The sequence below is a fragment of the Oncorhynchus mykiss genome, chromosome 2, assembly GCF_057628025.1.
Source record: "Oncorhynchus mykiss isolate SJ-2025 chromosome 2, ASM5762802v1, whole genome shotgun sequence".
Classification (NCBI taxonomy): domain Eukaryota; kingdom Metazoa; phylum Chordata; class Actinopteri; order Salmoniformes; family Salmonidae; genus Oncorhynchus; species Oncorhynchus mykiss.
Genome location: NC_143023.1, coordinates 24,126,998 through 24,143,439, shown reverse-complemented (window position 1 = coordinate 24,143,439; position 16,442 = coordinate 24,126,998). Strand labels below are relative to the sequence as shown.

The window sequence follows — 16,442 nt, the reverse complement described above, 5'->3', positions numbered from 1 at the left end:
TGGGTTACTGAGGCAGTGTGGACAGCATAGAATTGCCCCTTACCTATCCTTCACCCCCTCCACCCCTCAGGAAAAGACAGACTGTCACTCTGCAGCTGGCGACCACACCATTCCACCCCCCTGTCCTCCAGAGTGTCACCCACCCTGCAGCAGCTTCACTTCTCTTTTATCAACACCTTCTAAAATAGACATTATTAATATCACACATTTTATTCCTAAACTCCCACACCATGACACGACTGACAGTAACCACCCGCAACACCATATTATCATCCAAACTGCCTTCGCAACCGCTTCCGGCAAACAATCAGGACAAGGGTGGGGAAATGACAGGTTTAGGTCCTGATTTATTCAGCAGAACTGCGGTTTCCAACGGCAACCCCCAGGCATGATGTCCATACAGCAAACGTAAGGAGCTATTTTGATTGCTTTCCAATCAAGCGAGACAAACACTAATTAGATTTTTTTGAGGGACTGTGGAATTAGGGGTATGGAACTTGGAGCGTGGATGACTGGCATTTCTCTCTGATAAGTTGCTCTCATATCAGTCTCCTTACGCACTTCTGTTTACTGTCAGCCGTTTATTATTACAGAGAGTGAAGGAGTAAGCTGCAGATTCTGAGAGAGTCCCAAACGCCACCTTATTCCCTATATAGTACAGTGCTTTTGACCAGGGCCCATAGGGCACTATGTAGGGAATAGGGTGCCATTTGGTACACACCCAGTGTGTTTTCAGAGATTAGAGATGTCTGGGTTTATCATACCTTTTTATGATTGTTTGTCTAATGTGCTGTGTGCTGTAGATGTCATGTCGCCATGGTTATTTGGCATATTAGAAAATTGCCCTTTCTTTGCTTCTCTTGCCCTCTTCCCTGTTCCTTTCGCTCCTCTCTCTTTGTTTCCTATAATAACATTGTGCATCTTCATGGTGGAAGTCTCACAGTACAACCAAGTTAGGTAGGCAACGAGGATAAAACAGTTTGAATGGTTGACATCCCAATGAAATGAGATCTATATGGCACAGACATTCCATTGACTGGGATGTGATAATGTGATGATATGAATGATCTGTGAAGTGGTTGGCGGGGATGATGACACATTGTCTCTCTTGTTGGAGACGGAAGCTGGTGTCATATTTCTGATGGTTGACATCCCACTGAGTTGGTGTGATGTAGCCTATTGACGGTGATGTGATGACATGAGGACACATTCTCTCTGTTGTTTCACAGACAGACGTTGCTCTCATGAACAGATGTGGGATCTTTATTTGATCACCCTGTTGCAAGAGAACTTTCCTGCAATGCAGAACATTTAAAACTTGTAGTATATTTGAGGTTTAAAAAGGCTTATGGATTTTGTAATTGACACTGAAATTTTAGACTTGATATTCCCTTTTAGAAAAATGTATCAACCCCTACAAAAATCTCCATTACTTAGAATCCACATAATAATTCACATTTCTGTTGCTGCAGGATTATTTTCCTGTTGTAGCAAACTGACTCATATTAAGATCCTACATCTGTAGACTGATACATGTGGGGCGATCTAGTAATATGTGATGATTTCTGATGCGGTGATGACACATGGTCTCTCTGTTCCACATACAGATACTGCGTTCATGTCCGATGCTGTGACGTAGGCATCCAATTAACTGTGAAAATCAAATCAAATTGTATTGGTCACGTACACATATTTTCCAGATGTTATCGCAAGTGCAACAAAACGCTTCTGTTTCTGACTCCAACAGTGCAGTAATAAAGTGCCTGGCAGATATCTCAACTTGGATGTCAACCCACCACCTCAAGCACCAACCTTGACAAGACGGAGCTGCTCTTCCTCCTGGGGAAGACCTCTCCATCACGGTTGACAACTCCACAGTGTTGCCCTCACAGAGTGCAAAGAACCTTGGCATGACCCTGGATGTCACCCTGTCATTTTCTGCAAACATCAAAGCAGCGACTCACTCCTGCAGGTTCCTGCTCTACAACATCCGTTGAGTACGACCCTACCTCACACAGGAAGTGGCGCAGGTCCTAATTCAGGCACTTGTCCTTTCCCGTCTGGACTACTGTAACTCGCTGTTGGCTGGGCTCCCCGCTTGTGCCATCAAATCCCTGCAACATATCCAGAACGCTGCAGCCCACCTGGTGTTAAACTTTCCCAAGTTCTTCCATGTCACCCTGTTCCTCAGCTTCCAGTCGAAGCTCGCATCCACTACAAGACCATGGTGCTTTACCTATGGAACAGCAAGAGGAACTGCCCCTCCCTACCTTCAGCCTATGCTCAAATCCTACACCCCAACCCGAGCACTCCATTCTGCCACCTCAGGTCTCTTGGCCCTTCCACCCCTACAGGAGGGCAGCTCCCACTCAGCCCAGTCTAAGCTCTTCTCTGTCCTGGCACCCCAATGGTGGAACCAGCTTCCCCCTAAAAACCTGAACCAGCACGTGCACTTGATCCTCCTGCCGCCCTTTCTAGCTCTGACTCTACTGATACCTAAAAAATGTAATATATATACAATGCGTTCAGAAAGTATTCATACCCCTTGACTTTCTCCACATTTTGTTGTGTTAAAGCCAGAATTTAAAATATATTAAATTGAGATTTTCTGTCACTGTCCTACACACAATACCCCATAATGTCAAAGTGGAATTATGTTTTTAGATCAAAAATAAAATCAATTATAAATTAAAAGCTGAAATGTCTTGCGTCAATAAGTAATCAACCCCTTTGAAATGGCAAGCCTAAATAAGTTCAGAATTAAAAATGTGCTTAACAAGTTACACAATAAGTTGAGTGGATGCAATGTGTGCAATAATAGTGTTGAACATGATTTTTTAATTACTACCTCATCTCTGTACCATCAGTCCTGTGTCATGCCAACAGTAAAGCATCCTGATCCCATTCATGTGTGGGGTTGCTTCTCAGCCAACGGAGTGGGCTCACTCACAATTTTGCCTAAGAACTCAGCCATGAATAAAGAATGGTACCAACACATCCTCTGAGAGCAACTTCTCCCAACCATCCAGGAACAGTTTGGTGACAAACAATGCCTTTTCCATCATGATGGAGCACCTTTCCATAAGGCAAAAGTGATAACTAAGTGGCTCGGGGTACAAAACATTGATATTTTGGGTCCATGGTCAGGAAACTCCCCAGACCTTAATCCCATTGAGAATTTGTGGTCAATCCTCAAGAGGCGGGTGGACAAACAAAAACCCACAAATTCTGATAGCATGCCAGGGCGGATTACAGAGATCTTGAAAAGAAGGGTCAACACTGCAAATATTGACTCTTTGCATCAACTTCATGTAATTGTCAATAAAAGCCTTTGACACGTATGAAATGCTTGTAATTATACTTCAGTTTTCCATAGTAACATCTGACAAAAATATCTAAAGACACTGAAGCAGCAAACGTTGTGGAAATGAATATTGGTGTCATTCACAAAACTTTTGGCCACGACTGTAGATAGGGCGTGATAGAGTACCGGGTGGTAGACAGCTAGCAACAGTGACTAAGTTCAGGGCAGGGTACTGGGCGGAGGCAGCCTAGTGGTGACTATTTAACAGTCTGATAGCCTGGAGATGGAAGCTGTATTTTAGCCTCTCAATACCAGCTTTGATGCACTTGTACTGTCTCCGCCTTCTAGATGGTAGCGGGGTGAACAGGCCTTGGCTCAGCCCCTTGAGTTTCTGTGACACCGGTTGCTGTAGATGTCCTGGAAGGCAGGCAGTGTGATGCTTTGGACTGACCGTACCACCCTCTGGAGAGCCCTGCTTTTGCGGACGGTGCAATTGCCGTACCAGGCGGTGATACAGTCCGACAGGATGCTCTCAATGGTGCACCTGTAGAAGTTTGTGAGGGTCTTAGAGAGGGGTCAAGACACATTTATTCAGTCTCCTGAGGTTGAAGAGGCACTGTAATGCCTTTTTCACCACACTGTCTGTGTGGATGGACCATTTCAGGTTTTCAGTGATGTGAACGCAGAGGAACTTGAGGATTTTCACCCTCTCCACTGCGGCCCCATCGATGTGGAGGGGGGCGTGCTCTCTCTGCTGTCTCCTAAAGTCCACGATCAGCTCCTTCATTTTGTTGATGTTGAAGGAGAGGTTATTTTCCTGGCCCAACTCCGCCAGGGCCCTCACCTCCTTCCTGTAGGCTGTCTCGTCGTTGTTGGTAATCAGGCCTACCACTGTTGTTTCATCAGCAAACTTTATGATTGAGTTGAAGATGTGAGTGACCACGCAGTCATGAGAGAACAGGGAGTACAGGAGGGGGCAGAGCATGCACCCTTGTGGGGCCCCTGTGTTCAGGAGCAGCGTGGTGGAGATGTTGTTGCCTACCCTCACCACCTGGGGTGAGCCCATCAGGAAGTCCGGGATCCAGTTGCAGAGGGCAGGTTTCAGACCCATGGCCCTGATCTTAGGCTGAGCTGTAGTCAAAGAACATACTGTACATAGGTATTCCTGTTGTCCAGATGGGATGGGGCAGTGTGCAGGTCAATGGCGATTGCGTCTGTGGATCTGTTGGGGCGGTTTGAAAATTGTAGTGGGCCTAGGGTGTCGGAAAAGATAGAGATGACGTGATCCATAACTAGTCTCTCAAAGCACTTCATGATGACAAGAAGTGAGTGTTACGGGGCAATAGTAATTTAGTTCAGTTGCTTTCACTTTCTTGGGTACAGGAACAATGGTGGACATATTGAAGCAAGTGAGGACAACAGACTGATGAAATTATACGAACAAAAATATAAACCCAACATGTAAAGTGTTTGTCCCATGTTTCATGAGCTGAAATAAAAGATTCCAGAAATGTTCCATATGCTGAAAAAGCTAATTTCTCTCAAATGTTGGCCAGAAATGTATTTACATCCCTGTTAGCGAGCATTTCTCATTTTCCAAGATAATCCATCCACCTGACAGGTGTGGCATATCAAGAAGCTGATTAAACAGCATGATCATTACACAGGTGCACCTTGTGCTGGGGACATTCAAAGGCCACTCTTAAAATGTGCAGTTTTGTCACACAAAACATTGTCACAGATGTCTCAAGTTTTGAGGGAGCGTGCAATTGGCATGCTGACTGCAGGAATGTCCACCAGAGCTGTTGCCAAATACTTTAATGTTAATTTCTCTAAAATAAGCCACCTCCAACATTGTTTTAGAGAATTTGGCAGTACGTCCAACCGGCCTCACAACTGCAGACCACGTGTAACCACGCCAGCCCAAGTGGGTGGGCCTATGCCCTCCCAGGCCCACCCATGACTGCACTCTTGCCCAGTCATGTGAAATCCATAGATTAGGGCCTTATTTATATATTTCAATTGACTGATTTCATTATGTGTACTGTAACTCCGTAAAAGCATTGAAATTGTTGCATGTTGCGTTTTATATATTAGTTCAGTATATATAAAACATTTAAATTCTAAATTCTCTCTGTTGTTTCCCAGACGGACGCTGCGCTCATGTACGATGCCGTGCACGTGGTGGCCGTGGCCGTGCAGCAGTCTCAGCAGATCACTGTCAGCTCCCTACAGTGCAACAGACACAAACCCTGGCGCTTTGGGAACAGATTCATGGCCCTCATCAAAGATGTACGTAGTATTATACATTACACACCGGCCCACTGAAAAGGCAGGGGAGGGATGGACATGGAGAGAGAGAATGAATGAGTGAGAGAGAGCCTACACACACATAGGAGAGAGAGAGAATGAATGAGTGAGTGAGAGAACGCCTACACACACATAGGAGAGAGAGAATGAATGAGTGAGTGAGAGAGAGCCTACACACACATAGGAGAGAGAGAGAATGAATGAGTGAGTGAGAGAACGCCTACACACACATAGGAGAGAGAGCATGAAAGAGAGAGAGAACGCCTACACACACATAGGGGAGAGAGCATGAAAGAGAGAGAGAACGCCTACACACACAGGGGAGAGATTGAAAGAGAGAGAGAACGCCTACACACATAGGAGAGAGAGAATGAAAAAGAGAGAGAACACCTACACACACAGGAGAGAGAATGAAAGAGTGAGAGAACGCCTACACACATAGGAGAGAGAATGAAAGAGTGAGAGAATGCCTACACACACATAGGAGAGAGAGAATGAAAGAGTGAGAGAACGCCTACACACACAGGAGAGAGAGAATGAAAAAGAGAGAGAACACCTACACACACAGGAGAGAGAATGAAAGAGTGAGAGAACGCCTACACACATAGGAGAGAGAATGAAAGAGTGAGAGAATGCCTACACACACATAGGAGAGAGAGAATGAAAGAGTGAGAGAACGCCTACACACACAGGAGAGAGAGAATGAAAGAGTGAGAACGACTACACACACATAGGCGAGAGAGCATGAAAGAGAGAGAGAATGCCTACACACACATAGGAGAGAGAATGAAAGAGTGAGAGAACGCCTACACACACATAGGAGAGAGAATGAAAGAGAGAGAGAACGACTACACACACATAGGAGAGAGAGCATGAAAGAGAGAGAGAACGCCTACACACACATAGGGGAGAGATTGAAAGAGAGAGAGAACGCCTACACACACATAGGAGAGAGGGAATGAAAAAGAGAGAGAACACCTACACACACAGGAGAGAGAATGAAAGAGTGAGAGAACGCCTACACACACATAGGAGAGAGAATGAAAGAGTGAGAGAATGCCTACACACACATAGGAGAGAGAGAATGAAAGAGTGAGAGAACACCTACACACACAGGAGAGAGAGAATGAAAGAGTGAGAGAACGACTACACACATAGGAGAGAGAGCATGAAAGAGAGAGAGAACGCCTACACACACATAGGAGAGAGAGATTGAATGAGTGAGAGAACGCCTACACACACATAGGAGAGAGAGAATGAAAGAGTGAGAGAACGCCTACACACACATAGGAGAGAGACACAAGAGAGACATACAGCGAGACAAGCTGGATGGGCACAATGGGGCGATCAAAGAAATCAATGTAAATGAAAGAAAAAGGCTTTGTTTTTAACTGCATTTTTATATTATGTACATTCATAGTTCTCCGAGAGCAGCAACCATCTTAATCTTAAACCTGTCTCCCTGTTTTCATATCATGTCCCTACATGATCTTAATCTGGGCTAATTATTCCTCAGTGTGCTAGATAGATTCTGGAAACTGGGGTGGTTAATCCAAACGTCCCTGTCTGTCAGCTATATTTAGGGTCTGTAAAGCCTAGCTACCCTGTCCTGTTCTGTTTGCTCTGTGAGATTTCACCAGAACCTTGCTAACACTCACACTGTCTCGGGGGTGGTGTGGCTGGAGGGTGGGGAGGACGAATGGAGGGATGAGGCTTTTGACATTTTAAAGCTCTTTGTCTCGAACCGCCGCACAAATAATCTCACATCTCGCCACCTCTAGTGCTCTCTCTCTCTCTAAGCCTGTGGACCAGTACTAGGGTGGACACCAGCCAGCCCTCATAAATGACACCACTGTTTAGCCTGATGGTCTTTATACACCACTGCACTGTCAATCCAGAGTGACATACAGGGTAACACTGGACTATCACTGCCTGGCCACTGTATCACAGACTAACACTATACTATCACTGCCTGGCCACTGTATCACAGGCTAACGCTGAACTATCTCTGCATGGTTACTGTATCACAGGCTAACACTGAACTATCACTGCCTGGCCACTGTATCACAGGCTAACACTGAACTATCACTGCCTGGCCACTGTATCACAGGCTAACGCTGGACTATCACTGCCTGGCCACTGTATCACAGACTAACACTATACTATCACTGACTGGCCACTGTATCACAGGCTAACGCTGAACTATCTCTGCATGGTTACTGTATCACAGGCTAACACTGAACTATCACTGCCTGGCCACTGTATCACAGGCTAACACTGAACTATCACTGCCTGGCCACTGTATCACAGGCTAACGCTGGACTATCACTGCCTGGCCACTGTATCACAGGCTAACACTGAACTATCACTGCATGGTCACTGTATCACAGGCTAACACTGAACTATCACTGCCTGGCCACTGTATCACAGGCTAACGCTGAACTATCACTGCGTGGTCACTGTATCACAGGCTAACACTGAACTATCACTGCCTGGCCACTGTATCACAGGCTAACACTGAACTATCACTGCCTGGCCACTGTATCACAGGCTAACGCTGAACTATCACTGCATGGCCACTGCATCACAGGCTAACACTGAACTATCACTGCCTGGCCACTGTATCGCAGGCTAACACTGAACTATCACTGCCTGGCCACTGTATCACAGACTAACACTGAACTATCACTGCATGGCCACTGTATCACAGGCTAACACTGGACTATCACTGCCTGGCCACTGCATCACAGGCTAATACTGAACTATCCCTGCCTGGCCACTGTATCACAGGCTAATACTGAACTATCCCTGCCTGGCCACTGTATCACAGGCTAACACTGAACTATCACTGCCTGGCCACTGTATCACAGGCTAACACTGGACTATCCCTGCCTGGCCACTGTATCACAGGCTAACACTGAACTATCCCTGCCTGGCCACTGTATCACAGGCTAATACTGAACTATCCCTGCCTGGCCACTGTATCACAGGCTAACACTGGACTATCCCTGCCTGGCCACTGTATCACAGGCTAACACTGAACTATCACTGCCTGGCCACTGTATCACAGGCTAACACTGAACTATCCCTGCCTGGCCACTGTATCACAGGCTAATACTGAACTATCCCTGCCTGGCCACTGTATCACAGGCTAATACTGAACTATCCCTGCCTGGCCACTGTATCACAGGCTAACACTGGACTATCCCTGCCTGGCCACTGTATCACAGGCTAACACTGAACTATCACTGCATGGCCACTGCATCACAGGCTAACACTGAACTATCACTGCCTGGCCACTGTATCACAGGCTAACACTGAACTATCACTGCCTGGCCACTGTATCACAGGCTAACACTGAACTATCACTGCCTGGCCACTGTATCACAGGCTAATACTGAACTATCCCTGCCTGGCCACTGTATCACAGGCTAACACTGAACTATCACTGCCTGGCCACTGTATCACAGGCTAACACTGGACTATCACTGCCTGGCCACTGTATCACAGGCTAACACTGGACTATCACTGACTGGCCACTGCATTACAGGCTAACACTGAACTATCACTGCCTGGCCACTGTATCACAGGCTAACACTGAACTATCACTGCATGGCCACTGTATCACAGGCTAACACTGAACTATCACTGCCTGGCCACTGTATCACAGGCTAACACTGGACTATCACTGACTGGCCACTGCATCACAGGCTAACACTGAACTATCACTGCCTGGCCACTGTATCACAGGCTAACACTGAACTATCACTGCATGGCCACTGTATCACAGGCTAACACTGAACTATTAATGCCTGGCGGGTAGGAGCATTGGGCCAGTAACCGAAAGGTTTCTGGATCGTATCCCCGAGCTGACAAGGTAAACATATGTCGTTCTGCCCCTGAGCAAGGCAGGTATCCCACTGTTCCCCAGGCGCCGATGATGTGGATGTTGAATAAGGCAGCCCCCTCACCTCTCTGACTCAGAGGGGTTTTGTTAAATGCGGAAGACACATTTCAGTTGAATACATTCGGTTGTACTACTGACTAGGTATCCCCCTTTCCCTACACTGTCACTGAATCACCACTGTATTACAGGCTAACATTACACTATCACTGAATCACCACTGTATTACAGGCTAACATTACACTATCATTGAATCACCCCTGTATTACAGGCTAACATTACACTGTCACTGAATCACCCCTGTATTACAGGCTAACATTACACTATCATTGAATCACCCCTGTATTACAGGCTAACATTACACTGTCACTGAATCACCCCTGTATTACAGGCTAACATTACACTGTCACTGAATCACCCCTGTATTACAGGCTAACATTACACTGTCACTGAATCACCACTGTATTACAGGCTAACATTACACTGTCACTGAATCACCACTGTATTACAGGCTAACATTACACTATCATTGAATCACCACTGTATTACAGGCTAACATTACACTGTCACTGAATCACCACTGTATGACAGGCTAACATTACACTATCATTGAATCACCACTGTATTACAGGCTAACATTACACTGTCACTGAATCACCCCTGTATTACAGGCTAACATTACACTATCATTGAATCACCCCTGTATTACAGGCTAACATTACACTGTCACTGAATCACCCCTGTATTACAGGCTAACATTACACTATCATTGAATCACCCCTGTATTACAGGCTAACATTACACTGTCACTGAATCACCCCTGTATTACAGGCTAACATTACACTGTCACTGAATCACCCCTGTATTACAGGCTAACATTACACTGTCACTGAATCACCACTGTATTACAGGCTAACATTACACTGTCACTGAATCACCCCTGTATTACAGGCTAACATTACACTGTCACTGAATCACCACTGTATTACAGGCTAACATTACACTGTCACTGAATCACCACTGTATTACAGGCTAACATTACACTGTCACTGAATCACCCCTGTATTACAGGCTAACATTACACTATCACTGAATCACCACTGTATTACAGGCTAACATTACACTATCATTGAATCACCACTGTATTACAGGCTAACATTACACTATCACTGAATCACCCCTGTATTACAGGCTAACATTACACTGTCACTGAATCACCACTGTATTACAGGCTAACATTACACTATCACTGAATCACCACTGTATTACAGGCTAACATTACACTATCACTGAATCACTACTGTATTACAGGCTAACATTACACTATCACTGAATCACCACTGTATTACAGGCTAACATTACACTATCACTGAATCACCACTGTATTACAGGCTAACATTACACAAACACTGAATCACCACTGTATTACAGGCTAACATTACACTATCACTGAATCACCACTGTATTACAGGCTAACATTACACTATCACTGAATCACCACTGTATTACAGGCTAACATTACACTATCATTGAATCACCACTGTATTACAGGCTAACATTACACTATCACTGAATCACAGGCTAACATTACACTTAACATACTATATCTATTTAACACAGATTTATTCAAAGGTACCAATTTCCACTGTTATTTTCAATATAACCATGTCCAACATAGGCAGGTAATTGTAGTTATGTTTTGGAAATTCACAATCTTCTTTCATCTAGTTCTCTCTTCCCAACAAAGAGGAACAATGTGACATTTATGAGCCTGTAATAACATGACGTTAGATGAGTCATACTACAGGTTCTTTCTGAAATAACATTCGCTTTAACTCAGGTGCTCCTTCTTCTCTAAGAAAAAGGCACAGAATTCAACATTTGCCATGCAATGTAACACAAGAGAGTTATATCAAGGCACAAGGCGAGACCCAGATGCAGACACAGGAGGCAGAGTCTTACAATGTTTAATAATCCAAAGGGGAAGGCAAGAGAATGGTCGTGGACAGGCAAAAAGGTCAAAACCAGATCAGAGTCCAGGAGGTACAGAGTTGCAGACAGGCTCGTGGTCAAGGCAGGTAGAATGGTCAGGCAGGTACAAAGTCCAGAAACAGCCAAGGGTCAAAACCGGGAGGACTAGAAAAAGGAGAATGCAAAAAGCAGGAGAACGGGGAAACCGGCTGGTTGACTTGGACACATACAAGACGAACTGGCACAGAGAGACAGGAAACACAGGGATAAATGCACTGGGTAAAATAAGCGACACCTGGAGGGGGTAGAGACAATCACAAGGACAGGTGAAACAGATCAGGGTGTGACAAGTTCAGTGCTTAGGGCCCCTTTTATTTTCAGCATTCCAAAGCAGTGCCTATATTGTTACAGATTGGGTAATAACTATCTCACTGTTACTAAAGTAACCATCAGAATTACGTCCAAAAAGGGTCTGTGTCCTGGAGAAAGCTGTATAGAGTTTGTGTATGTGGTATTAATAATTAATATACAGTGTGTGTGTGTGTGTGTGTGTGTGTGTGTGTGTGTGTGTGTGTGTGTGTGTGTGTAGCGTACCTTTGTGTACTTGTGCGCCTTGCTTAAAGGTGAACTCTAATGAATAATGAATGTCTCTATTTTGCTGAGAATGAGTGAGCTCCTGTGACCTCTTGCTCTTTGGTTATGATGAATCTCTATCTCTCTTTCCCTCCTCCATCTCTTTCTCCTCACTCTCCATCCCTTTCTCCCTTTCACTCTTGCTTTCTCTCTCTCTTTTTCTGTCTCTCCTCCCTTCCTTCCTCCCTCTCTCGCTTCCTACCCCTCTCTCTTTCTCTCCTCCAGGCCCACTGGGATGGCTTGACTGGGCGGATCACTTTCAACAGAACCAACGGCTTGAGGACAGACTTTGACCTGGATGTGATTAGTCTGAAGGAGGACGGACTGGAGAAGGTACTAGGGGAGTGTGTGTGTGTGTTTGAGTGTGCAAGTTTATAATACATGACCATGTGTGCACGTCTATGGAGGAGATCATTCATTAAAGAAAGCTTGCCAACACAGCAGATCCAAGCACCAACCCACACACACACACACCCTCCTTACACACATGCTCCCCTGTGTGTGCCTCTCAGATGCTCCTGACCTCCTTGTCTCTCTCTGTGGCGTGTGTCTGCGCCTCCATGAATAATTTACTCGATTCATGAAAAAACCTTCAGGAGCCCTCCAACCTCATGAAGGCTGAATTAAACAGTTGATTTGCAATTACAAAGCAGCCATCTCTAAGGCCTCAGTAGTGGGCATCAGAGAGAGGAGCAGGGCTGTTGTGGCTGTAGTGGGTTGGTGCTGCAGAGTGTCTGCTGAGATGAGAAGCCCTGTAGCGGTTAAGATAATAACACCGCCAGGATGAGAGGCCCCTGCAGGCTCGCCCCTATTCTCCTCCTGCTCTTCTTGCTGCTTCCACCAACCCCTCCTTACACACTCACTCACATGCACACACATACACTCAGTACTCCACCTCTTCAGCTCAAGCACACATTCCCAGAATTCTCCAGCACCTTTAGGACACGGCTGACAGCAGGTCTTAACTCTTAACCTGCGAGATGTGATATACGAGCTGATCTAGGATAAGGATCTGCCTCTAGCTCTCTGTGGAAGAGGAGTGTGTGTGTGTCTGTGTGTGTGTCGTGTGTGTGTGTCTGTGTTTGTATGTGTGTGTGTGTCTGTGTGTGTGTGTGTGGGGGGGGGGGGGGGGGGTGCGTGCGTGTTTGTAATAACGCACCTCCCATCATATTTTCTCATAGACACACTCTCCCCTGAACAGTTTTTCTGTATGGAAGATATAACTGAAGTGCACTAAATTCTAATGTTTTGTCTGTGTTTTTCCCCTCAGATTGGAACATGGGACCCTCCTAGTGGCTTGAACATGACAGACCACCAGAAGGGGAAGACATCCAATGTCACAGACTCCTTAGCCAACAGATCTCTAGTTGTCTCCACCATACTGGTAAGTACCATTCTGTCTTTGTTCTGGGGTAGACACGTATTGTCTTTTCATAGAGAACTTAAATTGCTGTACTAACTGTCAGCTGGGTGCTATAACAGAGTTCTACCATGTCTACATAAGTGATTATGAATGTCCAGAACTGCTCTAAGACTTAATTGACTCCTGGAAAAGGTGTTATTCCTTTTTAGTTTTTAGGCCATTTTCTTTGAAAATTGATCCACTTGAATTTCTCAGGATGGTTGTCGGCCTGTGAGCGAATTGAATGAAAGTAGCCGAAAGTACACCACTTTTAAATTACCAGTCCACACTTCACTTCACTGCTGTGGAGAGGTCCCTTTCCAATTGGTTGAGAACAGTTTCAGGCAGGGCTAATTGGCTGATTGATTGTCCAATAAGATTTCCTGGTTTAAGGCTCTCTCTCTCGCATTTTATTAGTCCCTCTATTGAGGAGTTGTTTCTCTACCCAGTGATGTTAAACCCAGACATTCAGGGGAAGTTAAAGAGTGCCCTAGGATCTCTAATGCTTCTCTATGAGTCACACAGACCAACTCACAGCTGTACTTACTCAGGCTTCATCCAACCATCTTTGGCATTTTAGAAAAGCACTATAAACATCCTGTGTATTGTTATTATTCACTCTATAGAAGAATTATAAAAACATCTTAGCTTCAATGATGAGTGTGTAATGATGGGGCGATGAGTAGGAAGCAGGTGAAACGTTTTAATACAACAATAAAACCAAGAACACGACACTGACATAAGGCAGTATGCCGATACACAAGAACAATACCAACTGGTGAGTGAACATAGGAGAGTGACATATGAAGGTAATGGAGACCAGGTGTGAATCATAATGATACACAGGTGCGAGTAATGATGAGTGCCAGGTGTGCGTAATGATGAATCCCAGAACCAGTGGTTAGTACTCTGGCGACGTCGTATGCCGGAGGGGAGGAGCAGACGTGACAGGGCGTATCACTCCACATCCTGTGGTGTCTATCTGTTGGGCTGGAGTCGACTTTGAGTTGTAAAGAAAGTCTGCTCAGGTGCTGTAGGGATTCTGTAGTCTACACGACGACTCCATGCCTCCTATCTCCTCCTTCTGAAAACCATACCAGAGCCTGCCGCAATTGACTCATCACGACTAAACAGGAAGCTTCTAGAATCAAGAAAGTTAAGGCAATTTACGATCCTATTATTAAGAAGCAGAGCGTAAAAATAACAATATCAACCAAATTGCGGTTTGTCATTATTTATCCCGTGCTGCGCTTGCCTTACCTCTCCCATGCATGCTGCCGCTGTGCTCTGATTGAATTGCTGTTATTAGTTAAGACTCTAAATGTCTGTAATTGGTGCATCAGGATTGAGTCATGGTGAGATCACGGCTGGCTTTGAGGGGAGGAGAAAAGAGGGAGGGCTGACAATAATTGGGTATGTTACATTAGATTGATGCACACTTTTATCCAACTTCTCTTCATTTTCTTCATGCCAGACTGAAGGATTACAAGCCCCTCTTTAAAAGGTGGAGCTGTAATTAATTTTCAATGCCTCAGAGATCTGAACTAATCAAAAGAGTTTTGGCCATTTTGTCAAGACCTCATATTGGTAATAGACTGGTAGTTAAATTGACAGTACTTCTAAGACCTCATACTGGTATTATACTGGTGGTTAATGTCACAGTATGCCCATGTGGTAATTGAGGAAGTCGTAGTATTTCACAACTGGTTTACTGCAACTGCATGAATTAGATTACTTTTTAGCATTATCAAAACCTGTGGTTTGAATTGAAGAGGGCAGTCCATAAGCGCAGACAAAGGATATCTGGAAGGATTCTGTATGAAGGAATGGTCCAAGATCCCTCCCAATGTGTTCTCCAACTATTTTACTTAATCTCTTTCTCAGAGAGGGAGGGAGGGAGGGAGGGAGGGAGAGAGAGAGAGAGGGGGAGAGAGAGAGAGGGGGAGAGAGAGAGAGGGAGAGAGAGAGAGAGAGAGAGAGAGAGAGAGAGAGAGAGAACTTCCATTGGCAATTTAAACATGAAAGTTAGATTTAATATGAATATGTTGTGCCCAGGTCTAGATCTGTGCTTCTAACCTTAGTGTTATCTTTGTGTTACACACACTCACACAAGCAATGCAAACAAGACTCACAGTATAATAATGATCATGAATGAGACAGATGTGAAAAACTCAATAATTACCTCACACTGACAAATAACTACTGTAAAGGTTCATTAAGCTAAATGACGGTATAATCAACCATAAGTAGCTAGTGCAACACTATATCCTGTTGAGAACCTGTTCTACCCATCATCTGTCAAACATGTCTCTCTGGCTCTGCACACCTGCAATGGCTGGGGGATCAGCTATATATGCATTGTATTATAAACTATTTCCCCCGTTCAGCGGAATCAAGGCTCCAAGGGTAAGGAGTTGTTACTAAGGTAACAGGTCATGGGAATCTAAAGAAATGAATAGACAAATCAACCTTTCAAGCTTATTTACTTTATTTCCTTGTCTTTTCATACACTTCATGGCTCCTCTTTTGGTTTCTTTAGTCAAAGCACAGACACTCAAGTCACTGAATTTCTTCACAAACCAACTTTGAAATCAAACCCGTTTCAAATATAGACTAGATGACCAAAATTATGTTGACACTCATTCCAAAATCATGGGCATTAATATGGAGTTGGTCCCCCATTTGTTGCTATAGCAGCCTCCACTCTTCTGGGACTTGCTTCCATTCAGCCACAAGAGCATTAGAGAGGTCGGGTGCTGATGTTGGGTCGATTTGGCCTGGCACACAGTCGGCGTTCCAATTCATCACAAAGGTTTTCAATGGGGATAAGGCATTGTCATGCTGAAGCAGGAAAGGGCCTTCCCCAAACTGTTGCAACACAGAATCACAGAATCATCCAGAATGCCATGGGTCCCCAG

At 44.9% G+C, this 16,442-nt stretch overlaps 1 protein-coding gene across 2 annotated transcripts in view; it reads left to right on the top strand.

The window, feature by feature from the left end:
• The window catches only part of LOC110538828 (glutamate receptor ionotropic, kainate 2), a 254,022-nt gene that overhangs the window by 126,318 nt on the left and 111,262 nt on the right, over positions 1-16,442 (top strand). For both annotated transcript variants that reach the window (XM_036943381.2, XM_036943390.2), the window contains exons 8-10: positions 5,453-5,596; positions 12,348-12,455; positions 13,393-13,506. In XM_036943381.2, coding sequence (XP_036799276.1) covers positions 5,453-5,596; positions 12,348-12,455; positions 13,393-13,506 — 366 coding nt within the window. The remainder of the gene's footprint in view (positions 1-5,452; positions 5,597-12,347; positions 12,456-13,392; positions 13,507-16,442) is intronic.